The sequence below is a fragment of the Desmodus rotundus genome, chromosome 9, assembly GCF_022682495.2.
Source record: "Desmodus rotundus isolate HL8 chromosome 9, HLdesRot8A.1, whole genome shotgun sequence".
NCBI lineage: Eukaryota > Metazoa > Chordata > Mammalia > Chiroptera > Phyllostomidae > Desmodus > Desmodus rotundus.
The window spans coordinates 47,584,656-47,610,061 of NC_071395.1; the positions used below are offsets into that span (position 1 = coordinate 47,584,656).

The 25,406-nt window shown below is 54.8% G+C and overlaps 1 protein-coding gene and 1 long non-coding RNA gene across 2 annotated transcripts; one reads left to right on the top strand and one right to left on the bottom strand.

The window, feature by feature from the left end:
* Positions 1-1,118: 1,118 nt before the first annotated feature.
* LOC123479761 (uncharacterized) lies at positions 1,119-2,931 on the bottom strand. The gene is made up of 3 exons (XR_006655498.2): positions 2,797-2,931; positions 2,232-2,358; positions 1,119-1,342 (listed from the first exon to the last, which is right to left on the bottom strand). It is a non-coding gene; the product is annotated as an uncharacterized lncRNA (long non-coding RNA).
* On the top strand, positions 2,476-23,755 carry AP1M1 (adaptor related protein complex 1 subunit mu 1). The gene is made up of 12 exons (XM_024560975.4): positions 2,476-2,636; positions 8,004-8,160; positions 8,769-8,836; positions 10,529-10,659; positions 11,320-11,467; positions 16,707-16,833; positions 17,699-17,841; positions 18,385-18,456; positions 19,091-19,249; positions 22,138-22,263; positions 22,800-22,875; positions 22,990-23,755. Exons 1-12 carry the CDS (start codon positions 2,595-2,597, stop codon positions 23,010-23,012), a joined length of 1,272 nt encoding a protein of 423 aa, XP_024416743.1. The 5' UTR covers positions 2,476-2,594; the 3' UTR covers positions 23,013-23,755.
* Positions 23,756-25,406: the final 1,651 nt, after the last annotated feature.

Below are 25,406 nucleotides of genomic sequence, written 5' to 3' on the forward strand. Positions count from 1 at the left end.
ATTGAAGATGAACCTTTTTAGTTTGGACTGGAAATTATTGAGAGTTTATCCAGAGACTAAGGTTTTTTCTGTGTAAGTGCCACGGAAGTGTTTTTCACCCAAGTTGCATCTAACTCATTTTGACAGGCAGCCACCTGTCGCCTGGATAAAACTTAGTCCAGAAAGAAGCCGCAGCGTGCAGACCCTCACAGGGCCCTGCATGGGCTGCCCTTGCAAGCTCCCTCTAGCTGGGGGGTCATGCTGTTCCATCCAGAGCCTAGGGAAGCCACTTGCAGCTTTGTGGCCTTCAGACTGCCTCCTGAGCCACCTGGCCAGGGAGAACCACCACCCAAGGCAAGGATGGGACGAACGCCTTGCCTCGCTCTGAGCTGAGCTGTGCTGGCCAGCCTGCAGCCTGTTCCCCCAGTGTCCCCATTCCAGACATGGCAAGTAGGTGTTGCTGTGGCAGGTATTGCCGGTCAAGCACCGTGTTCTTCGTAATGGAACCCAGATACCAGCTGCCTCACTACCCTCGTCCCTGCGTTCCCAGCAGCCCCCAAAGTTTATTCAGAGTTGGCACATACATGGAAACCTGTTTGGCATTCCTGGCCTAAAGACACCTCAGGGTGATGGGACCAGGACAGAGCCGCAGCACAGACATATGGGTGCAACCCAAGGGGAGCGCCCAGGTTCCAGTACTGGAGAGCCAGGGTCTTGGACGGCCTGCTTGTCCTCAATGTAGGAGGATCAGAACGGGAGAAAGTCTTTATCGACATAGACCGGAAAAAAACAACAGATTCAGAAGAGAATTCTAAGTGTTGGACGTGAGGCTGTCATATGTGATCTAGAGAATAAAGCAAACCAGTTATTAAATACAAGTCTGAGCGTTTTAAATTATAGGCTGTTTTATCACTAGAAACTCCGCTTTTGGTATATATTGCACACACAAAATGTATGCTGCACAATGACCACTTGCCCTCAATTGGGAGAAAATTAAATGATGTGTTTCCGCCTGTGGTTCACAATCCACCTAAGAGGTGACACACTCATGAGCACTGGCTCTGGGCAGCCTCCCCTATTGCCTATTGCCTGGTATAAATAAAGGCACTTGCAGGTCACTTTTTTTTTTTAAGATTTTATTTATTTTTTGGGAGAGAGGGACAGAAACATCAATGTGTGGTTGCCTCTTGTGTGCCCCCTATTGGGGGTCTGGCCTGCAAACCAGGCATGTACCCTGACTGGAAATCGAACCGGTGACCCTTTGGTTCGCAGGCCCGCACTCAATCCAGAGCCACACCAGCCAGGGCACTTGCAGGTCTTTTTTCATCCGTGAGCCAGAAGTTGGGGTCTGAAGCATGATGTGCTGTGAAAAGTCAGTATGTGGAAGATTAACATTCCAATTCTCCCTGCCTGATAAACCTCTCCAAAACGGAGTGGCTTAAAACTACAGGATTTCCCAATTCTGTTGGTCGTGCTCAGCCAGGTGATTCTACTCCGTGTGGTGTAGTTTAGTTCCCTTGTATAGCGGCATTGACTTTCTTGGGACCAGAAAGCTCAAGATGGCATCTCATACTCGGGATTTCTCCACGTAGACTCTTTCATTGGCCAACACAGATCACATCACCCAATCCGTGTTTAAGATTGTGAAGAAGCCCCTCTGGGCTGCTTTGTGCAAGAATGCTTCCAGAATAGGAAATATTCCAGTGTTCTTGGATTTTCCTGCACTTAATCTCTATCCTAAGCAGAGGATATATTGCAAAAGCCATCTTTCAAAACCCCAGAGGGAGATAGAGAGAAACGACCAAAAGAGGCAGGTAGCGCGAGTAAACGGCTGTGATTGGGATGACCAAGGCACTGTGTGGTTCATTGGCACAGAATGCAGGCACTTTTCCACAGCCAAGTGTTCATAAAAGCAAATGAGATACAATTCAATTGACTAATCGGGGGTCACTAACTACAGAAATAAAACACGTGCCTTTCGCCAGCTTCAATGGGGCGTGGTTTTCAGATCATTCCAGGAAATAAACAGGGTTTTTCGCTGACGAATGTTGACACTAACAGGTGACAGGTAGTGACTGTTGATTAGGCTTGACTGAGGATTTGTTTGCCCTCTTTCCAAGTAGCCTTATCCCTCCCTGTAAAATGTATCACAATTGGCGACTGCATCTGTATTTGTTTCCTGGACTCCCCCACAAGAATAGTTCCATAGGGCTGGGCCCCGCATGGATCCAGCACGGGGATCTCTCACCTACCTAACTTAGCTCACAGGTCGGAGTTCCCAGCCGCCAAGTTATCATCGCCCAGCTGTGCAGCCAAAGGGTGCCGGCTTATCAATCGGCTCCGCCCAACCCCACCCCTCTGGGTCTTACTTCCGGAGTGCTTTAGGTGAGAGGGAAATAAGGTCTCATCAGGTGTATTGCGTCTGCGCACATTCCGCCCCGCGCCTGCGCATTTCTGGCAGCTCCGCCCCCGACCGGACATAACGGTCCGCGCGCGGCTCCCCGGGCCGGAAGTGGAGGCGAACCGTCGCGGGGAGTGCCTGGCCTTCCTCAACGCCCGGCAGTTTTTGCGGTCCCCACCACCCTCGGCCGCTGCCGAGGCTTCCCGCAGCCGCCATGTCCGCCAGTGCCGTTTACGTGTTGGACCTGAAGGGCAAGGTACGGAGGGCTCCCCACCCTCCCCGTTGCCAGGCAACCGGCGAGGACCTCGCCCCTGGGGACCCACTCAGGACCTCGCCCCTGGGGACCAAACCTGTTGCTGGGTAACTGCCCAGTGGGGCCCACCCTGGTCCTAAGCAAAGAAACCGATCGGTCTTACCCTGGTGCTTGATAATCGGTCTGCCCAATCTCCCTTCTCCTGTGAGCCGGGGTCTTAGATCTCGGTGTGGGCAGTGGAGAAGGCGAGCCGAAGCCTGCTTTGGAGCCAGACCTAGAGCAGAGCGGCTGCGCGACCCTGGGCCAGAGGTGGTGAGGCGTGTCGGGACCAGTGTGTCCTCGGGCGAGACCCGCCCCCTGGGACTGCTGCAAACTTCTGTTTATCTGGCTGTTTCTCTGTGCCAATCTCTACTAACTTATTAACGTTCGTTGTGACATTAAGTTACACAGGGGTTAGGCGAGGTGGGTGGTGGGAGATCCATTTTACAAAAGGGAGAAACTGAGGCACGGAGAAGTAACAACTCACTCAAGGTCACACTGGTCACAGAGAAGTGGTAGGGTGAGTGAACCCAGAACCATTTGTTCATTCAGCTGATAATTTGAGGAGCACCTCCTAGGTGCCAGGCATTGTGCTAAGCCGTGGGCCGCCTTGGTGAGCAGAGTCAGGTGGTGGTCTTCTGGGGCTCACAGTCTGGGGGAGAGGGACATTGATCTAAAAAAAGCTCAAATAAATGTAAATTGCAGTGGTGCTGCAGTGAGAGTAGAATAGGGAGACTCAGCCTCAGCTGGAGGTCAGGGAAGGCTCCCTGGAGGGAGTGACAAATCTGAGACATGAAGGAGGAATTGGACATAACTAAGACCCAGGTGCCTTTTCCAGGAGTATCTGAGAAAGCTGCTTAGAAGGCTCTCAAATCCTTTTAGAAGTGTCTGCTGCCTTCCCTCTAGTCCATCCTGCTGGATGGAAGGCAAGGTCAGAGCTCAGTGATGTGACCTTAGGCATCCGGGAGCAATAAGAAGAGGCCCAACAATGTTAAACTTTAAGTCCCAGGTCGATCAGTGAGAGAACCGTGGGTGTTGGGAGAGGTGGAGCGGGCAGGAGTTAGCTCAGAAGTAGGGGAAAGTGAAGTTGAAGTGGCTGCTGCTTCCTGTCCTACTCCCCACCCCAGCACTTTCCCAGAGTTCCTTGAATGGGTTTCCTGCCTTGGATGCCACCCAGAATCAACAACCAGTGATTCCCAGTGCTGGGCTTCCCTCCGCAGTCTTCTTAGAGGCAAGGAAAGACACAGGGTATGCCAAGGCTAGGCGAGTGCTAGACGGGTTCCTCAGTCCTGGTAGCATATGTTCTTGCTTCCACCTTGGCAGCCGGGTTCCCAGGGGTTCTACAGACGGCCTGTCACAGCTGCTTGTTTCTTCAGCAGATGTTTCAGCAGCACCTATCATGCGCTGAGCCCTGTGCTGCCCATCTCACCGTGACTGTGGAGTTATGGCTGAGGTCAGAGCTCAGTGGTATGATGTTAGGCAGGTGCCTTCACCACTCTGGGCCCACAGTCCATGCCAGTACCCATGGGCCTGGAGATCTGGCAGGAGAAACACAAGGGTATAGGAAGTTGGGTCCAGTTAGCCATGGGGCATGGACAAGGCCCCAGGTAATGCAACTAGCCAGCCTCAGTTTTGGCTGGAGAGATGATTATGGTGCTTCTGAGAAGACCTAGAAGGGTGACCAGGTGGCAGTCAAGTGGGCAAGAAGGCGTTGCAATGGGCTCGAATGGTGAGAAGCCCCCCAAAAGCTTTGGGTAATGCTGGAGTGTGGAGGATGGCATGAGGAGGGCTGTGGGTGTTGAGGATGTCCAGACAGGAAAGAGGGCTACAGGGGACCATTTTGATCTCAGGAGGGAGGAGCCACCACGAGGACATGGTATCCCAGGAGAAGCATGGTCAGTCCTGCTTTGAGGGAACCCCCTGAGGCAGCCGTCCTGTCATTTATTACTCCACTCCCCACAGAACGCGTGCTTTGAAAGTTTGCCTCCTGTGTAGACTCCATTTAATCCAAAACAAGGTCATAGCACATCAGGAAATTCACAACCAGGCCCCGGCCTGGTTGCTCAGTTGGTTGGAGCGTCGTCCTCTGCACCAGCAGGGTTGTAGGTTTGATTCCCCATCAGGGCACGTCTGTCCACCCCAGAACCTCTGATCACCAAGGAGACCAGCATGGCCATACCTAGCTGACAGAAAGCCCTCCACGACACTTCTCTGCCCTTACCTCTTTTCTTGCTTCTCTGTAGCTCCTGACGCCACTACCACTTCCTCCTCAGCAGTCTCCTGCTGGCCTCCAGGTCACGGGGCTCAGTTTTCCTCCTGTTTCTGTCTCTGGCTGCGGGCACCTCTTCTCCTGGCCTCCCCTGGGATGTTGCCCCTCAGGCTCAGGCCTACGTGCACCTCTTGTGCTGTCCTCTCCGCGGGCTGGCTTTGATTCATGCCGTTGTGCCTCTGACTCAAATTTGTACTGTAGTGCACAGCACTCATCTGGAAACCCGCCAGCCTGTGTGGGACACCGTGGAGTTTCCCCAGCGAACACAAACTCGGCACTTACCGAAATGAACTGCCACCCCCTCCCCCACACCTGCTCTCTCTCTGTCTCAGTGAGTGGCACCGCCGTCCAGGGAATTGCTCACATCAGAGACCTGGGCATTGTCCTGGCCTCCTTTTTCTCACCCCCACGTGCTGCACAGATGCTTACCCAGCAGCTGCCAGGGGCTGGGCCCTGATCTGGAGAGTGGGACACAGCAGTGAACGAGTTGGAAGTGGTGGCTGTTCTCAGGGATGGTTAGACTCTGGTAGAAGCAACAGGTGATAAATGAGGACATGAATAACTGGATTCAGTATAATGTAGCTGTGGTAAGGGCAGTGAGGGTGCACTCGGGTTGGGGGTGGAGAGGGGTGGGATGTGCTCTCTCAGCCAGAGCAAGCAGGAAAGATTTCTTGGAGAAAGTGCCACCTGAGCTGAGGCTTGAGAAATGAGAAGAGCCGTGCCAGGGCATTTTGGGCAGAGGGGGCGGATGTGCAAAGGCCCCGAGGCAGGAGCAGATGTGGGTCACCCAGAGACCAGCCAGGGGGCTGGGACAGCTAGAGTGGGGGTACAGTAGAGTACATCCAGGGGAGCATAGACGCAGAGGTGTTAGCCAGGCAGCTGGGGGCAGACTTGCAGTTTTTCTGTGTGAGGGGAGGCTGGGGTAGGCAGCAGTTGCAGCAGGGAAAGACCTAGTCTGACTCCTCTTTAAGTCAGGGGAGGAAATTGTGGGTTAAGAGCAACAGCAGAGATGGAAGACTGTCACCTCATTGTCGCCTGCCTCCTTCAATCTGTCCCCTCTCCTGCCTTTGTCCTCTCATTGGGGACCCAGCTTACAGGCTATCCTCGCTCCACCTGACCAGTACTCACAGGTTCCTCCATGAGCTGTGTGTGTCCCCCACACTTGTTGCCTCAGTCACACTGGTCCCTCTGCTCGTATCCCACTTGTCCCCTCAGGCCTCGGTTTGAATGTCATATCTTCAGAGTTGTCCTCAGTTCCCCCAAGCAGGTGTTCCAGTGTAGGGACCCTTTTGCTGTGGTCACCTGTGTGTCCCCAGGCTCAGCACAGTGCCCCCATAGAGGGACACATGCTGCATGCTTGTTGAGTGAGTGGGCCTCTGTGCATCCCTGGTGAGAGTGAACAAATAAGTTGTCCCCTGCTCTTGGAGCACTCTGAGGACCTGGGAGATCCATGCCAGTGACAGCCCCCCAAATTGGAAGGTGGGCCTTGGGAAGCCCAAGAAAACAGTGTGTGTGGCAAGCGCAGTGACCCTGTGGGGGTGAGAAATGGGGCTGGAATCCTGACCCGGCTTGGCTTGTTCTGTGCCCTTAGGCAGGGGATGACCTCGGGACATCACATCCATCCCTGTAAGAATCAGCCCTACCTCGTGGCTGGGGCAGTGTGTGGGGAAGTTTGTGCTCTTGGCAAGGAGTATATGAGGGAATACATGAGATTCCTAGTCTAGCCTAGTCCAGGGGCCCGCAAGCTCACCCACTGGGTGCTGGGTCCTTAAGAAGCCTGAGTATCAGCAGGAACAGGGCGCAGGGTCCCTTGCCTATAGGCCAGGAAAGAGAAACTAAGAAAAGAAGGTCTTCCTTCCTCCCCCCTTCCCCCCTCCCCAGGCTTGGAACGGGCTCTGAGAGAGGCAGTTCCCAGGCTTGTCAGCTCAGCCACGTTCTCAGCGCATTTCGGAGCCTCACGACAGTGGCACCAGCTCTAGGTGGCATCTCCAAAGAGAGCCTTGCTTGGCTGGCAAAGCCTCAAACCCACTTGTTATTCCTTCAGGGAGGTGTAACTTAGATCTAGAGACTGGCTTACTTAAAGCCTAGAGGTTGCAGGGCAGTCATGGTGTGTACCCGGGAAGCCACAGGCACACGCTTGTCACCCCAGAGATTCCTCATACCCCTTTGTTCAGCCCCTGTCCAGCCTGTCCCCAGGTAGCCACTGATGTGTTTTGTGTCACCATTTCCCAGGATGTTATACAAGTGGAATCACACGGGGTACGCTGCTCTCCCCTGTCTGATTTCCCTCACTGGCTCAGTCGCCCCGGGAGCCCTTCATGCTGTTGCACGTGTCAGTGGTCACTCCTTTATCCTGGCTGAGGAGTGTCCCATGGTGTGGGTGGACATGGTTTGTGTCTGTCTTCACCTGCTGAAGGACATTAGCATCCCCCCAGCCTGGGTCCCTCGCCAGTGAAGTTGCTTGAACGTTCATGTCTGAATCTTCCCATGGAGAGCATGGTTTCATTTCCGTTGCGTAAATACCTGAGAGGGGAATGGCTGGGTCATAAGCTCCTTTAGCATTGCGAGGATTTGCCAAACTTGACCGAAGTGGTTGTCCCATTCTTCGTCCCAGATGCTGCGTATCTAAACCCCCAGCCTGTGAAAGAGAGAGACAGGAGAAGGGCTTCTCTCCGGGCCACAGGGGGTTTCTGGCAGATCCCCCAAACAGGTGCCCTGACACAGGCAGAAGAGCAGGGTGAGGCAGCATGGGAAAGGCTCAGAGGAGGTCTGCAGTGAGAACCTGCGGGACATTGTTGAACCAGGTGTCTCCCGAGTAATTCAGTCCTAGACCCTTGGTCCACATCCCTCCTGCCAGGAGTGCGGAGAACCCTGCTGGCCCCTGCAGAAGTTCACTTGGGAAACACTCTCCTGAGGAATTCCCTGGGGGGTGGCAATCAGGTGGCCTCCACCTATGCCCTTCGACAGGCGTGATTGGGGCCCCCTGAGCGAGGGGAGGTGGCGCATCTCACCCCCAGGCACTCAAAATGAAAGCACCTTCCCTGTCTTCCGCCCCGGCCCAGGTGCTCATCTGCCGGAACTACCGAGGTGATGTGGACATGTCGGAAGTGGAGCACTTCATGCCCATCCTGATGGAGAAGGAGGAGGAGGGGATGCTGTCGCCCATCTTGGCCCACGGGGGCGTCCGCTTCATGTGGATCAAGCACAACAACCTGTATCGTATCCTTTTGCGGGAGAGCCCCCAGGAGACTCCTAGGTGGGTGTGTATGTGTGCACATGTGTGTGCACATGTGCCCTGAGAGCTGCCAGCACCTGCCCTGGCCTGCAGCTGGCCTGGGCACGGCCAGGCCATGACCCCGACCCTGCCCTGCTCTCCTGGAGCTCCCTGCTGCCTGAGGAGATGGACAGGAGTGATGGGTGTTAGAAGAAGAGGGGGTATGATGGAGACCTCACCTGGTCTAGGATCCAGGAAGGCTTCCCTGAGGAGGTGACATTCTGGAGGAAACCTGCAGGAAGGCAAGGTGTCTGCCAGCCAGAGGAGTGGTCAGGCCCAAGGAGCACTAGGCCTGGGCGAAGGCTCTGCCAGGGAAAGCGAGGCTCATTCCAGAAGCTATGGGATGGGTGGCTGGACCATGGAGAAGGGATATGTGGTAGGAGTGAGGGCCGAGTGGTCACCAGGGTGCACACTGCAGGGTCTTATGGGACATCACCTTAAATGTGATGGGAAGTGAACAGCTAGGGAAGGGCTGGGGGAGGTTCTGAGCCCCAGGGTCTGCGAGGTGGTGGCCCAGGCCTCTGAACGCTCCTTAACTGCAGCCGCCATGCAGTGGTCGCCACCTCCAAGAAGAACGCATGCGTGTCACTGGTATTCTCTTTCCTCTATAAGGTGGTACAGGTGAGTCCAGCCACAGGCCCCGGAGGGGTGTCGGTCACCCTGGCTCTTGTGTGCCTCCCCATACCAGCCACCTGAGACCTATAGCAGCCCCAGGGAGTTCTGGGGCTAAAATCTCAGAACGTGGGCTGGGGGAGCTCCAACTGTCCCATGTGTGGGATTCGACAGCCTTAGCTGCCCCACCCACCCACCCCTCAAGTTCTAGCGAGGAGAGGAAAGTGAACAGGGGAAGGTGGGGCTCAGGGCAGGCAGGGGTGCCCCCAGCCCTGAGAGGTATAAGTATGCCCCCCAGCTGGCCGTGGAAGATTGGAGGCTGGCCAGCAGAGAGTCAGGGCTGGGAGAAGTGAGGTAAGCAGGAGAAGGGCAGAGCCAGGCTCTGCTCAGAATCTCCTGGGAGGCTGTCAAAGCAGAGGCCCGTTGAGGCCAGCCAGGGAGAGAGCTGACACGCCAGGCCCAGGCTGACAGTGCAACAGGCAGAGAGAGCTGCACATGCATACGCATTGGGGCCGGAGTGCACGGGGTCTGGTCAGTGTGCCCGGGACATAAGGAGCAAGGGACAGAGTTCGGGGCTGAGGTCAGCAAGGTTGGTGGGGCTGGACCACGGTGGGCGTGGGGGGCGGCATACACGGCCTAGTGAGCTCAGAGTTTAGCCCAAGTGTGATGAGAGATGGTGGGGGGCTTTAAGTGAAGCCCGCCCAGACCCGATCCGAGTTAAGATCATGTCTGGCTGTTGAGTAGAGAAAGAACGTGAGGGCAGCAGGGAGGCCAGTGAGGAAGTTGCTGCAGCTTCTAGAAGAAAAATGGAGGGACCCGGCTGAAGCTGGGGTGTGGGGTTGAAGAAAGTGGAGAATCGAGCCCAGGAGGCCCAGGGTGGGCCCAGAAAAACTTACACCTCCAGTGGGACCCTGTGCACCTAGCTCAGGAGCCACCTGTGGTAAACCTTGGGGAACGGGCTGGTCTGGTGGTGAGGACGTGGAGGGGGGCATGGGGCAGGAGGAGAGCCACCAGCAGGCCTACATTGCGGAGTGGTGGTGCGTCGCAGGCAGGGCCTGGGATTAGAGAAGTGAGAAGGGCGAGTTCTCCTTTCTGGAGTGTCGGGCAGTTCTCTCTACGTTGCTAACTTTCCTTTAGCATCGGTGCCGATGACACATCCTCCCTTAGCATTCTTTCCTTGAGCCTTTTTGTTTCCTGTTGAAACAGGGAAAATAAATCTGCCTGCATAGCTATACGGACTGGCAGCTCAGGGAGGCTGGAAATGTCCCGAAACACCACTTGTCCTGTCCCCAGTGGCTCTCGTCTCTCATTTGAGTCACCTCAGAGGCCAAGGGTGGCAGTCACAGTGGGGATTAAAGAGAAGCTGGTGGGGATGAGGGGACAGTCCTGGACTGGCTGTCAGGCAGGGGAGGAGAGTGGTCTATGGAGGTGGGGGCTCGGGGCTTCTGACCAGGCTTCAGAGGACGCCTACGACCCCTAGCTTGGTTCCCACCTCTCACGCAGCCACACTGCTGCCCTTGAGTCAAAGGTCTAGTCCATAGTATGTCACCAAGCCTAGGAAATGGGCAAATGCAGCTTGTGGGCCAAAGGGCTGTTTCTCTGGGCCTCGGGGCGTGAAGGGCAAGTGGATTTGTACAGGCGTTTCTGCCTTCCCCGTCCTTCCTCTCATCCATCCGCCTGCCCCCACTGCCGACACCACAGGTGTTTTCGGAGTACTTCAAGGAGCTGGAGGAGGAGAGCATCCGCGACAACTTTGTCATCATCTACGAGCTGCTGGATGAGCTCATGGACTTTGGCTACCCCCAGACCACGGACAGCAAGATTCTGCAGGAGTGAGTGGGCAGGGTGGGGGTCTCAGCAGTGGGCAATTTGGGATCCTTTCCCACGCAGCAGCCCTGCGTAGCAGGAGCATTTCCCTGTTACTCAGTCTTTATTTTCCATCTACGATGGTGCGCTCAGCGCCTGGTGTAGGGAGTCGGTCATCTGCCTTTGTTCTCACTGTCACAGAGGGGATGCGATAAAGTACCTTCCTTCTCTGCAACCCTGCCCTTCACATCGTGGCCTCCAGGGATTAAGTGCTTCCTGTGAGCCCAGCCCTGTGTGAGCACTTGACACCCGCTCGATTCACCTTCCGAGGTGCTGTTTCTCACTCGCACAGGGGAGCAAAGGGTTCTCGAAGCCGCATAACCCGCCTGCATCTCATACTTGTTGCCCCAAGTGGGAGCGGGGTCACCAGGTTACTCTCCCAGGGGGTCAGTCTGCCCCTGCACACCAGCAGTGGTTTTCCTCATTGCGGTTGTCTCCTTGGTCCCCCCAAATGAATGTTCTGTGCTCATGGTAACGGGTTTGTTGGGTTTTTGAAATTGTAAGATACTAAATTTAAACAGCTACTGGTGAAACCAGCACCTGCCTTTTCTGGAACCTGCTACAGTGAGGGCTGTTTGCAGGAATGGCAGTGCCTGACCACCTTAATGCTCAGTGTGGTCCTACAGGTACATCACTCAGGAAGGCCACAAGCTGGAAACGGGGGCCCCGCGGCCTCCAGCCACTGTCACCAACGCAGTGTCCTGGCGGTCCGAGGGCATCAAGTACCGGAAGAACGAGGTGTTCTTGGACGTCATCGAGTCTGTGAACCTCTTGGTAGGCTTCCTTTTTTTTTTCTTTTTTAAAAATTATGTCTTCTCCGTGATTGTTGTAAAAGTAGCTAGTCTTTTAAAACTAGCAAAGCCCTGAGAGATACTCAGGTTGCATGTGGTAGATCAGCGGGATGCAGTTTGGGCTGCTTACCGTGGGGTGAGCTTGTTCCATCTTCATGGGCCTTTCTCTTAGAACCAACACAGGAACATTGGTGTTTTTTTTTGTTTTTTTTTTTTTTAAAGAGCGTGTAAAGTTAGGGAGCGAAGGACTCTGAAATCAGAAAGCCCACCTCGCTTAAGAATTCATTGTCATCCTTTAGGACTTCTTTCTATAGATAAATAAGCAGATGTTTTTCTCTAAAGCTGTGGTTCTCCTGCACCTTGTTTTTTGAGGGGGGGCGGGGCGGGGGCGGGTTGTTGTTGTTTTACCGTTTTGTGTATCTTTATTTTTTTTAATTATCACTAGGTAGAATGGACCTGTGAATTTTAGGGTGTGCACGTGTCTGTGCGCCTGTTACCCTTATCAGGGCACCGAGCAGCTGTCGCCTGCACATCTCCCTCTCGCTGCCCCTTGGCGGTTGCGCCCTCCTGCCGGTGTCCAGCCCCAGCAGCCACTGACCTCACCTCCGTCCTGTAGTTCTCTCTCTGAGGGGGTCGTACGAGTGGAACCCTACAGCGTGTGACTTTCCAAGTCTGGCTTCTTTCCCTCGCGCACAGCCTTTGACATTCACCCACGTTGCTGTGTTTATCACAAGTTTGTTTCTTCTTACGTTTATTCACATTCTGAACCGCAGCGTGTTTACGCGTTCACCCACTGAGAGGCATCGTGTTGTTTCCAGCGTTTGGCTTTTGTGAATAGAGTTGCCTTAAACGTTTTGTGCACAGGCTTATAGGTGCGCAGCAGTTTCCATTTCTCTAGGGCAGGTACCAAGGAGTGGGTTGCTGGGTCTTATGGTCAGTGCGTGTTTACTTCTACCAGAAACTGTCAGGCTGCCCTCCAGGGCGGCCACACCATTTTGCATCCCCTGCCCCAGAACATACGAGAGTTCAGTTGCTTCACATCCGTGATCAGCATTTTTATTTTTGTCATCCTAACATGTATGTAGTGGTACCCATCGTGCCTTTAATTTGCACTTCCCTAACGGCTGATGATGTTGAACATCTTTTATGTGCTGCTTTGTCACCCTTACAGCCTCTTTGGAAACGTGTCTCTTCATGTCTCTCGAGCATTTTTCAACTGGGTTTCTGTTTTCTGATTATTGAGGTTTGAAAGTTTGGGATATAACTCTTTTGTCAGATAGGTGATCTGCAAAGTTTTCTCCCAGTCTGTTGCTTGCCTTTTCCTTCTCTTGGCAGTGTCTCTCACAGAGCAAAAGTTTTTAATTTTTAGAAAGTCTATCGATTTTTAAATATTGATTCTAAGTTTATTTCCTCACAGTTTTACATTTAAATCTATAATCAATTCTGAGTTAAATTTCAGACAAGCCGTGCTTATTTTGCACGTAGCACAGTGTTTTGCAGTTGTTCTCACATCGGTTTTTGAAAGGTTTCTCCACTGAATTCCTTTTGGGTTTTTGTCAGGAATCAGTTGGTCATATTTGTGCGAGAGTGTTCGCGGGCTGTCCGGGCTGTTGCATTGGTCCGCTCGCCAGTTCCACACTGTCCTCATGACTGGGACTTTACAGTGAGTCTGAAAGTCAGATCGTGTGACTCTGCCAACATTCCCTCTCTTTTCCCAAAAACTGCTCAGTGCCTGTGTCAGCATTTTAGGGTCAGCGTGCCTGTATCTACAAAAAAGTGGGCTGGGAGTTTGACTGGATTATGTTAAATAACTCTGTTACTCAGTTTGGGGGAGAATTGTTATCTTTAGTATATCAGGTCTCACACCCCATAAAACACTGTCTCTGTGTACTGGGTGGGGGAAAGGAGGGTTACAGTTGTGAGTATGGGAAATAATACAATGATTAATAAATAATAATATAAGAATAGACTCTTTTCTGTACTCACAACTGTAAACCTGTTTTTGCCCCATCTTGCATTTAGGACATCTTTGCTTACTTTCATCAGTATTTTGTAGTTTTTGCCATGTTTTGGGTGGGCCAAAAAGTCCGTTTGGTTTTTTCCGTAAAATGAAACACACATTTTTCACTTCCACCAATAACTATTGATTTGGACACTGAGTGCGTCGGTTGTCTTCCCACTACTGGCTTTTAGTGGGCAGAGGCCAGGGGTGCTGCTAAACACCTTCCAGTGCATAGGACGGCCCCAGGGCAAAGAATTACTTGTCCAAAATATCAATAGTACCAAGAAATTTTGCTAACCACTTTTGACACGTTTTATCAGTCACAGCACCTTCTCCATACACTGCACACATCTTTCTTGCATTTCAGTTGCCTTTTTACCTTTCTTGAAATAATAAAACATAATACACCAAATAAGTTGCATTCTCCCATCTCCAATGTTAAAATGGCTGCACAAAAATACACCAATTTTTTTTTTTCTAGCGCATGCTGATATGACAGCTGTCACAACACAGTCTAACACAATTGTTTCGAATGACGTTAAAGACAACGAAGTGTTACTAGGGCCACCATATGCAAAAAAATATAATGGACTCTTTGGCCAGCCCAGTACATGTATTATTAGATTGATACATAAGTATTGCATTTTTTGAAGCTATTATAAATTGTATTTTTTCCTTTTATTTGGTGGAATTCACCAGTGAAACAATCTGGACCTGGAGATTGCTTTTTCAGAACAGTTTTAACTGCAAATTTCAGTTCTTTAAATCGGTCCATTTCACATGGAGGGAGGGGTGCTGCTCCTTCTTGGCTCCTCCTGGATTCTCCTGCTGAGCTTTCCTGTCTCCCGTAGTCGCCAGTGCCTCCTGCCCAGGTTTTGTAGTTGAATTTGGTGGCAGAGGGAGAATAGCCAACTCTGGCTCACTTGCAGTCTGCCTGTCTTCCCATCAGACAGGCAGATTGCCCCACCTCCACCGTTTGGGTGGCCCGGGGTGACTGGGCCAGTCCCGGCATGCGGCTCACTCAGGTGTGCCAGTCTCACTGTGACAAATGGTGCAGAAATGAGTGTGCTCATGCGTCCTTAGACTTGCATTTTGGACATCTTCCTTACGTGGGTGGGATTTTTGGAGGCTGAGTTCCCAGACGTGGTGTTGTGGGGAGTGCTTCCCAAGGAGATGCTTCTGGTGGACTTAATGTAACTGTCTTTGCCTTTACTTTTTAAGCCAAGAGGTGAGATGGTGGCCTCTCTATGTTCCCGTCCTGCCTGAGGACCTTGGTCTAAATTGTTTGTTGAGCCCAAAATATGGTCCATCTGGCTCTGTGGTGTCCTGGGTGGAAAAGCAAATCGCAAGAGCAGTTTTTAAACAGCTGCATGGGAAATTGTGGAGATTAGAGGGTTGGGGGGCATGTTTTGGGGCTGTGCCTGAACAACCCTGTTCCTCCATGCACGGAGGCAGCACGAGGCAGGTGTGGGCGTCCAGACGTGTTGGAACACCTCATCCCTAAGTGTGTTGGCAGAGCTGGCTGCCGAGTCAACATCGGCCTCGGACTCCGGAAATCTAAACGGAGTGGTGTACTTAAGCAGCCAGTCCCTTGGCAAACATCTCCTCCGTGCCCCCCCTGCGGAAGGCACGGCTTTGGGCCACCTGTCATGCCTCAGCTGGGAAGGCCTACCTGTCCTGATGGCTGCCCGCAGGGCCAAGATTGGCCTCATGGGCTCTGTGGCTTTTGGTCCCCACTTCTGGGCCCTCCTTCCCAGGGTTCGCAGCTTCACATGTTTAGTTACAGAAGGCCATGCAGTCCCAGCTCCCCAAGGAGGAAACAGACCCCTAGAGAAGGGGAGCTAGGGGCAGTCACAGTCATGGGGAACAGCGAGGACCCTTGGAGTAAGGCAGGTGGGAGTAGCAGCCAGCCAGAGCCTGCAAAATGAGGACCCACGTCTACACATGCTTACCGAGTGCCTCCTGCCCCTGGGTGCTGTCCCCCTGCTGGCCCAGCAGCAAGCAGCTTGCGTAGCCCCTCACTAGAGAGGGGATGAGACAGGCAGTCAGGGCTGGTGAGAGGCAGAGGAGGCAGCAGCTGCTGGCACATGAGGTTAGGGAGCTGCCCGCTGGGGTGAGGACAGTGAGAGTGTAGCGAGCGATGGAGGTGACAGAGCCAGAATCTGCAGGGCCTTCTGTCCTGTTTGTGCCTTTCTCCGGGCCTCTGTCCACTCAGCACCTCAGGTCTCTGGTCCCGTCAGAGCAAAGGGCTTTCGTGTGGGTACATCACGTGGTGTTGTTGGGACCCTCAGGTTAAAGACTGGACAGAATCTCCTGCTTCTCTGCAGAGATGGGCAGCTCAGGCCCTCCACCACTGGAATGTGGCTGGTGTCCCTGAGGAGTGGCCCGGTTAGCCCCAGACTGCTTGCTGGTGTGGATGTGGCCTTGTGCAGAGTGGAGCTCTGGGGTGGTGCTTGGGACTGTGGTCCCAGCGCCCGCTGGCCAGCAGCTCCTTTCCCCTGGTGTGTGACCCCACCTTTTTGCCTCAGTGGCCTTTTCTCTAAAACGGACTTGGGGACAGCAGTGTCACCGGCCCGGGGCAGTCTCACTGTGCCCGTCAGCCTGTTGGGAGATTTACTCGTGCTCGCAGATGCCTCCTTGTTGGCATGTGAGTTACAGGGTTGCTCAGGTCGTAGCCCCGCCCCACACACTGGTGAGGGGGCCAAGAGGGTGCCTGGTGCAGAGGAACTTTTCCGTCCGTGTGCGCGCTGCGATGCTCTCTAAGTGCATTGCTATTTTGGATCCATGGTCATCAGACTTCAGGGCAGTCCTGGGGAGCCGGGAGGGGTCAGGGCTCAGGAGGCTCCATCTTTAACAAACCCTCAAGGGTGGGAGCCCAGGGACCTCCCCAAGCCCCACGTGGACAAGCGTCCAGGTCTGCCCTGGGGTGTTCGGGGCTCCTCCGAGGGCATGGTGCATGGGAGAGCCCTCGACAGCATTCCAGGCCCAGTCACCAAGCTTGTCCTTGAGAGAGGAGCTCATGTGGCCTAGAGCGTGGGGCCCACAAATGTCTGCCCTGCTGACCCGGGCATGAAGGTTGGATGGCACAGGTGCAGCTCCCTCAGCTCGGGACAGTGAGGAGGGCATCGCGAATGGACGTGGGTGGGAGAGTCATGCAACATGGGTGGGGACAGTGGCCTGTGAGCTACAGCCTCCCCTCACACCCGCCTCCTCCCTGCAGGTCAGTGCCAACGGCAACGTCCTGCGCAGCGAGATCGTGGGTTCCATCAAGATGCGGGTCTTCCTCTCGGGCATGCCCGAGCTGCGCTTGGGCCTCAATGACAAGGTCCTCTTCGACAACACGGGCCGTGAGTACCCGGGCCGTGGGGGCCCTGGGCGCAGAGCAGGTCTCACCCTGCAGGGGCTTCATCCTGGGCTCAAATCAGAGCTGAGGGAATGTTCCTCTGAGTGAGGGAGCACGGTGGCCTCAAGCACATGGTTTAGAAATATTTTTACATTGTTTACAAGGCAATTGTGAAAATAAATAAATTAATACCTAGAAATGACACTTGAAATTAATAGGAGGGACCTGGCCTGGAAGTAGGACCTCCTGTGGTGGGGCAGGGCCAGAGCAGCCCTCAGGGGTCCAGATCATTGGGGCTTTGTGTTTACAAACTGGGTCACCTGCCTCCCGGCCTGCCACAGCCCCAATACAGCGGGAGCAGCGTCCACCTGGCCACAGTCACATCCCCATCAGCAGTGGTCAGTGCCTCTCGGGCACTAACCTATCAGTGTGGCGCCCCTCTGGGGCTGCATTCAGCCTGCCCGGCCCTCTGTGGGGTGGGAAACCAAGACAGGACGAGGACCAAGGGGGCCAGCATCTTTGTGAGCCCCGAGACAGCACCATACACCTGCTGCTGGGTTTGTTAGTCATTCGAGAAACATGTCCTGAGCAGCCACCCTGCCTGGTGACTGGGTGTGAACCAGGCCAACCAGCCCTGCCCTCAGCACGAGCCCCGTGTCTGGGTGGGCAGTGGGGTCTCCAGGGGGATGTGGTGGGAGGGTTGTCTCAGAACCAGGCCCCTTTGGCGTTTGTGGTGTTTGTGACCCAAGTGCTCTCACATATCTGGGGGCAGCTCTGCACCCCCAGGCATGGGCCCAGGCAGTGCGAATATTGCTGGGAGTGACCGGAGGCCTCAGGTCTATCCCGCCCTGACCTCCAACTCCCCTCAGGCGGCAAAAGCAAGTCAGTGGAGCTGGAGGACGTGAAGTTCCACCAGTGCGTGCGGCTCTCCCGCTTCGAGAACGACCGCACCATCTCCTTCATCCCGCCCGATGGCGAGTTCGAGCTCATGTCCTACCGTCTCAACACCCACGTGAGTGTACCCAGCTCCTCTCCCGTGGGGCTGACACTCACCACCAGGCAGCAGCTGTGGAGGCTCTGGGGTGGGAGTGGGTTCCTGCCTCCTGCCCGTGGTTGGGACAGTTGCTATCCAGGATGAGTCTCACGTCCATGACGTGACACCCAGGGCGGACTCAGGGGCTGCCCTGGCTCCAAGAACCCTGGGTTTGAAGACCCAGGCTTTGTGAGGGTCCAGGGCCCCTTGGCACCACTGCCCCTTCCCGGGAGCCTGACCAGTAGGGCCCGTGATGGGCTCTGCATTTTTGTTTCTTTTCTTTCTCCCCACCCTGGCCCCCCCGCCGCTGCCCCCTCCCCGCATAGAGGCCCTTGGCATCTTTCTGCTGCCTGGGCCTCTGTGTTCCGGTCTTACCTGTGTGACTGTGGGCTCCTCTGAGAGCCCCAGGCAGCAGTGTGTCGAGCTCACACCTGTGCTCGCAGCTGGGCCCCCGGCTCCCCTCTGTGAAACGAGGCTTTGTAAAATGACCAGGTATGAGTGCCACATCCGCTCTCCCGACAGGTCAAGCCCTTGATTTGGATTGAGTCGGTGATCGAAAAGCATTCCCACAGCCGCATCGAGTACATGGTCAAGGTGCGTGTGTGTCCTGTGGGCAGAGTCAGCCTGGGGGACAGACAGTCCTTTCCGGTGAGGGTGTTCCTGTGTCTCGGCCTGTCCCGGGCCTTTGGCACAGGGTTCTAATGTGAGGCTGGGGTGGCCATGACACTCAGTGACTTCCATCCCAGCCTGTGGCTGTCATCCTTGCAGCCTCACTCTGAGCTGGGATTCGGGAGTGGGCCGGGGGCACAGAGAGAAGACACACCGCCCAGGTACTAGATGTGACCATCGTGGCGGTGGCCTTGGCCAGGCATCTGGAAGGCTGCTGTCTGCCCAGCGGAGCACTCTGCCACTCAGGGAACTCTCTCCGGCCCGGGCCAGCCACGAGGGCACAGAGCTTGTCCCAGCAGGCCTGGGCTGGGCCAGAGGGAGGGAGGGGGAAGCCCGAAGGCCAAGGGAATAGGAAGGCAGAAACAACTTTCAAAGTCAAGTGTAGGGAGAATCTCAGGGGCACGGGTAGTGTCTCATAGTGGGCAGGGGTCAGCTTGGGGCAGTGTCCCATAGGCCAGGCCGAGGGGCACCTAGCCCTTGTGGGCGCAGGATGGTGGGTGAGGCTGGTTCATCTTGCTCTTACCCTTCACAACCTTGACCACGTGAGCCTGTTCTCCAGGCCAAGAGCCAATTCAAGCGGCGGTCAACAGCCAACAACGTGGAGATCCACATCCCTGTGCCCAATGACGCTGACTCACCCAAGTTCAAGACAACGGTGGGGAGCGTCAAGTGGGTCCCTGAAAACAGCGAGATTGTGTGGTCCATCAAGTCCTTCCCAGTAAGTACTGTTCTCAGTGGGGTGCCCCTCCAGACTTCCACCCACATTCCACCAGCTCCCTGTGCCCTGGCAGTGGTGGGATACCCCCCAAGCCTTGAGATGGGGCACAGGGCTAGGATCTCCACCTGCAGCTTCTGGGGGTCAGGAGGGAGGGGATGGAGAGCTGAAGAGCTGGCTGGGCAAGGAGGGAAATGGAGCCTTCTGGGAAAGCAGAGGCTGGCTTGGCTTTGTGCGCCCCTCACCACCTTCCTCTTCAGCATCAGTGCAGTGTCCCCTCCCTCCCTCCTTCCTTCCTTCCTGCTCTCTGCTCTCTGACACTGCGGTTGGGATTCAGCTTCCCTGGAGGGGGGCCGGCTGCCTGGAGGCCAGAGCAGCGCTGGTTTCGGGAATCCAGCTCCATGCCTGCTCCACCCACTGGCGAGGCCGCCTGGCTTGCGTTCAGGATTTTGAGCACTTGAGTCTGGGTTTCCGGGGGTAGTGCCCAGAGAGCCCCGGAGGCGGGTGTGCACCTGCACCAACTTCATCATCCCCGACTTCTGTGACACAGGCTCCCAGCCGGTCTCTGCGTTCCCACATTCTCCTCTCTCTCTGTGGCCCTCAGCGGGGCTTGGGGACAGTCCCAACTGAGTTACAGAAGTTGGGCGTGCAGCCTTTCCAGGGCCTTACTTTTTTTTATGTTAGTGTTTCCTTCAAAACCGATCACATGACAGAAAACGTAGGAAAGGAAGGGGAGAACACAGGAGGTCATCCTGCCACCACGTGCAGTTGCTCTCAGACTGTCGGTGCGTTTTTGTCCGACGTAGCGAACAGGGAGTGGAAACATTCGGCGCTCTCTGTCACAGCCTGTGTCAGAAGCAGTTTCCGGGTCGTTGGCCGTCTTCTTGGTGGTCAGTTTTGTCAGCAGTGTAACATCCCGCAGAGGCGGCAATGACCATCCCGGATTGCCGGCCGTTTCCACTGTTTGAAGTGGCGTTTGTGTTAAAAGCCACAGTGGGAGAACAGATGGGGAGATGAAGCGCAGGGCGAGCCGCAGGGGAGGAAGAGCACGTGGCCAAGGCTGGAGCCAACCAGCGTGGGCTGTACCTGATTTCGTAGCCTGTGGCTTGTTTCATTCTAATCCTTGAAATTTTCATTCGACTTTGAAACCATCGAAGTGATTTACATTAATATAAAACAATTAAATCAAAATGGGGAAAAAAAGTGATTCCTAAAATCAAAAGCCAAATGAATTTCCCGGTGTATGAAGCTGAGACACGACACAGAGATGAAGTACTTCAAGTGGCGTACCCCAGGGACAAAAAGAACTGCGAAATAGTGCAATATGTACACGTATATGTACCCTTCCCCCGTCTCACAGTTCTCCACGTCACCAGTCGGACACACAGTTTGATTCAGGGTTGGCTTTTTAATTCAGTTTTTAAATGTGTAAAATCTTGGTGGTTCGAAAGTCAAAACTATTAGAAAAGGGGAACAAAGGAGACCCAGAAGTCTCCTTTCCATCCCTTTCCCTTTCCCCCCTTTTCTCATGATGGAAAAGCATTTGTGCCTTAACCTTCTGAAGTGTCTTTTGGTACAAAGAAACAAATATAAATGGGAACATTACTATTTCTCCTCCTTTCTTACCAAAAGGAGGAGAAATATTGTTCTGTCTCTTGTTTTTTTTCTCTTAGTCTTTTAGGAGAAATGGTTATGTAAGCAGATCCTCCTTGTTCTTTTTTTCAGCCGCATAGTATTCCTCTGGGTGACCCTTTTCCCATCTTTATTCAGCCAGCCCCCCACTGAAGGGCATTTCGCTTATTTGCAGTCTCTGGCTTTAGTGAGACCGCGCTGATGATTGGCCCTGGGCCTACGGCATGGTTTACTTGTCGGTGTGGCTTCAGAGTCCGTGCCAGAAATGAAATCGCTGGCTCAGAGGGGACCCAGATCGGAGCTTTGGCTGGACCGCCCCGGCTCCCCGCGTGCGGTTTGTGTGCCGTCAGTAGCAACCCCCAGGCCTTGCCAGCCGAGCTGCCGTGGGGCTTTCGCTCTGCCGTTTGCCATTGCGAACCAGAGGAAGTTCCTTTCCTTAGGCCTCCAGACCATTTGCGTTTGTGTAGTAGTAGCTGTCTCTCTGCTCATTTTTCTATGATGTTTGGTCATTTTCTTCTTAGTTCCCAAGAGCTCTTTATAGATGGATAAGATTAGTACTTTTTTAATAATACAAGTTGCAAATGGTTTTTCTCAGTGTGTTTATCTTTTGGCTTTGCTTGTAGTGTTTTTTTGCTGTGTAACCTTTCTGGGTTGCTTCTTCGTTTTATTATTGTTATTATTGTAGTCAAGTTTTTTAGTCTTTTTCTTTTATTGTCTTTCAAGTAATGCTTGGAAAGGCTTCTCCATTCCCAGTTATAAAGGAATTCACTCATTTGCTTCTAGAATCTGTCCAGTGGCATTTTTTTACCTTCGATTCCTGTCCCTGCTCCAAGCCCCGTCCCTGGAGTCATCGCCCAGTGACGCCCGCCTGACACTGGGCGCGTGGGCGTTCCCTTGGACCCCTGTCCGCGGGCAGCCCGCCCCTGCGCTCTTCCTTCCCATGGCCTGTTGGTCTCGTTTGTCTTGAAGCAGTTAGTCTCTCCCTGGGAGCTTGTGAAACCAACTTTCTCTTGATCCTTAGAATTCAGCACTTTTGTCCTTCACGGCCTCTAGTCTGCCCGGTGGGGCTGGTGGGGCGGCCCCTGAGGCCTGGAGGATAGCAGACATGTGTGAGAGGGGCTGGGGTGCCAGGTGTCTGCCGGCCACACAGGAGGGAGCTTGGCGGCCGGGCTGGCAGCCTGTGTTCTCCAGGGACAGCTGCTGGTCAGCCTGGGCTGGGGCCTCGGCCTGACCGTCCCCCACCCTGCCTGCTTTCCCAGGGCGGCAAGGAGTACCTCATGCGGGCTCACTTCGGCCTGCCCAGTGTGGAGGCAGAGGACAAGGAGGGCAAGCCCCCAATCAGTGTCAAGTTCGAGATCCCCTACTTCACTACCTCTGGCATCCAGGTACGAGCCCGGGTCTGCCGGGGTCCAGAGCAGACATGGACAACAGGGACTCAGAGTTGGTCCAGGCCCAGAGGGTTGCAGGTGATACAGCAACACAGCCAGCTTAGAGAAGGGCTGTCATTGGCCTTCCACGGCCCTGCCTCTCCACGGGCACCCGGGCCCCGGCAGAAAGAGGCCCATCCGTACTGGTCTACTCAGACCCGACCCCGTGCTTCAGGTCCAAGCCCAGAGATTCACTCAGCCACCAAAACTGGAGTTTGAGCCTCTGTGTCCATGTCCACAAACGTGTCCCTGTGGGGCCCGCCTTCCTGGCCACCTCCATGGGAAGCCTCCCAGGGGAGGAGAAACCTGGGTCCGTCTCCAAGAGTCCTGTAGAGGCCACACCTGGGGGCACACATCCTGGCTCTTTGCCGTATCTCTTAGTTAAAAGAGCCTGCATTCTCCCACAACCTGCCCTGCCCAGCCCCAGGGGGATGACCAGGGGTCACCAGCAGGGGGCAGCATGCATGCTCAGGGCCCTGGCACCTGTGTTCCAGGTACGCTACCTGAAGATCATTGAGAAGAGCGGCTACCAGGCCCTGCCGTGGGTCCGGTACATCACTCAGAATGGAGGTGCGTGCGGCTCACCCATGGGCTGGGGGTGGGGGTGCTAAGAGGGTCCCCAGCAGCCAAGTGGGGGGCTGCCCCCAGCATAGCGCTCACGGGTACCACCCTCCCGTCTCCCAGATTACCAGCTCCGGACCCAGTGAGGGCTCAGTGCCCCCACCCTGGTGCAGGAGCGCCTGGTGGAAACACTGGAAGAAGGACACCCCAACACTGGCCACCGTCCCTGCTCTGCCAGGAGACCCCTTCCTTCTCCAGGCACACCTGCTTCGCCATCACCACTCTTGTCTCCAAAGCCCCTTCTCCCAGAAGAGGCTCGTCTTCCAGATGTCCTGTCTCTTTGCCCCCCAAGTCGGTGTGGGGCAAGGAGGCGTCGCCCCGCCCCCCCCAACCAGAGGTCTCGTGCGGCCTGCAGGCTGTTCAGTCCCAGGTGCCACAAAGATCGGGAACACTTGCTGGGCGCTGCCCTTGTGCTGACCGTGCACTTCTGAGTCTCTGGCGTTTTGTCTTCTTCCTTCGTTGCTGTTTATGTGAACCCTGCTGTCCGCTCTTGCTCCGCGTCCTGAAGCTCCAGGCAGCACTGAGTGAGGGCAGGACCGCCCTCCTCGGCCCCGTTCCACAGTGGACATCCTCCACTTGGGGAAGAACCCGAGCACTTTGGCCCCCTGGGGGCTCCCGGCCTGGACCCACAAGCTTCAGTGAGGCGCCTCCCCAGGGCCAGCCTGTGCCACACAGTGCCGTCACTCGGCCACACCAGTGTTTGTCCCACCTGGAGGTGGGTGCAGCGAGGGCCACTGGCCTCAGAGGGCACAGGTCATCGCATCTGTGCTTGGTCACCTCTCCCCCGTCTGCGTTTGTGTCATAATTAGATTAAATTTCATTAATTAAACCCTCTGCCTACCTTCCCTTAAATGCCCTGTGGTACAGACACCTCCGGGATGACAGGCAGGTGCAGGGCTCACGCCAACCTGTGTGTGCCCTTGTGTGTGTCACCAGCTCCCAGCAGCTCTCCTTCACCCCCCTCCCCAGCTGGGGGGAATAGTCAGTGGACAGCAAGGCCATGGCACTGGACCACCAGGGCAGCTCCTCCTGGGGGTCGCACAGGCAAATTCTTCCCCTCTCACCCCCAGCCTGCAGAGTGCCAACAGCTTGCCCCCATCTGTCCCTTTCCTGATGGACCTTCTCAGAGTGTGGTCCTCATACCAGCAGCATCGATATCCCCTGGGAGCTCACTAGACACAGATTCATGGGCTCCCCGACCTGCCAAGGTAGTCTTGGGACAGGTTAGCAGACCCTGCGTGTAACTGATGCCTGGTCCGAAGAGGGGAATGTGGCTGGTGCACAGGCCGGGAGTGCCTCATATTCCCTTTGTGGGCTCCACCCTCATGCTCCCTGTTCCTCTAACACTGGTAGCCATGTCGGCTCCGCCACCTTGCCTATACTGCTTTGTTCCTTCTCCCACATCTCGCAGCCCCACACTGCCCAGCCAGGGCTCAGGCCACGGCACTTGGGCACCTATGATGCCCTGCCCACACCCACAGCAGCCTGCTGCCCCTCCAGAGGCCCCAGGCTGATATCATCTCCCTTCTCACTGCCATTCTCAGAGGCTCCAGCCTCCAGCACCCCTGAGGGGCGAGGAGTGGTCATCCACAGTGCAGAGCAGACCCTCTGCTCCCAGTGAGGTTTGGGGCACTGTGACCGGCAGGGACAGTAAATACACAGAAATGCATAAAATAAGGTGAAATGCACAGCTGAGCCTACAAGCAAAGGGAAATCTATAGGAGCCTAAAACAAAGGAACCAGGCGCCAAAGCAGTAGCATGAGCTGGTGCTCTTGGGAGCCTGGGAGTTCAGATTTAAGGGCCAGGATGGGTGGGACTTCGGGCCCGCAGAGTTTGGTGAAATGCCACGGCGACCCCTGCTTAGTTACAGTAAGGAGGACTCACTAGGAAAGCTGCCTACCGTCTGACGCTGGGAGGTAGGGAGCGCTTTTTACTCTCGGCTGGAGAGCTGGTAGAGGCAGGGCCTCCCCTGCAGTCTTGAAAGGACCGGCTGAAAGCTGAGATGTACGCTGCCCAGGTGGTCTGCAGCACTGGGGCCCAGGCGTTTAGGGAACGAGTCTTGGGAGGGGAGTGACTCCCAGGTCTTCACACATAGTGGAGCCCCCCTGCATGTGAGGGCACATCCGGGAAGTTAGGGTGCAGGTGAGAGTCTGCAGACACTAGGCTGCGGGCCAGATCCCCAATACCTTTGTGTAAGGGTTACAGGCGTGTGATGTGCAGGAAATAAACTGAGTGTTGACGGGCAAAAGGACTCAAACTTAGAAAAGAAAATGCTGTTAAGACAACTGTTGCCACATCTAACAAGGTGGATAATCTATACAAATTATATAGATAACTTCTACAAATCAGAAAAAGAGAAAACAGAAAATGGGCCAAATGTGTGAGCAAACCATTCTGAGAAGATCAAATACAAACGGCAGCCCTGGCTGGGTGGCTCAGTTGATTGGAGCGCCGTCCTGAACACCAGAAGTTTGTGAGT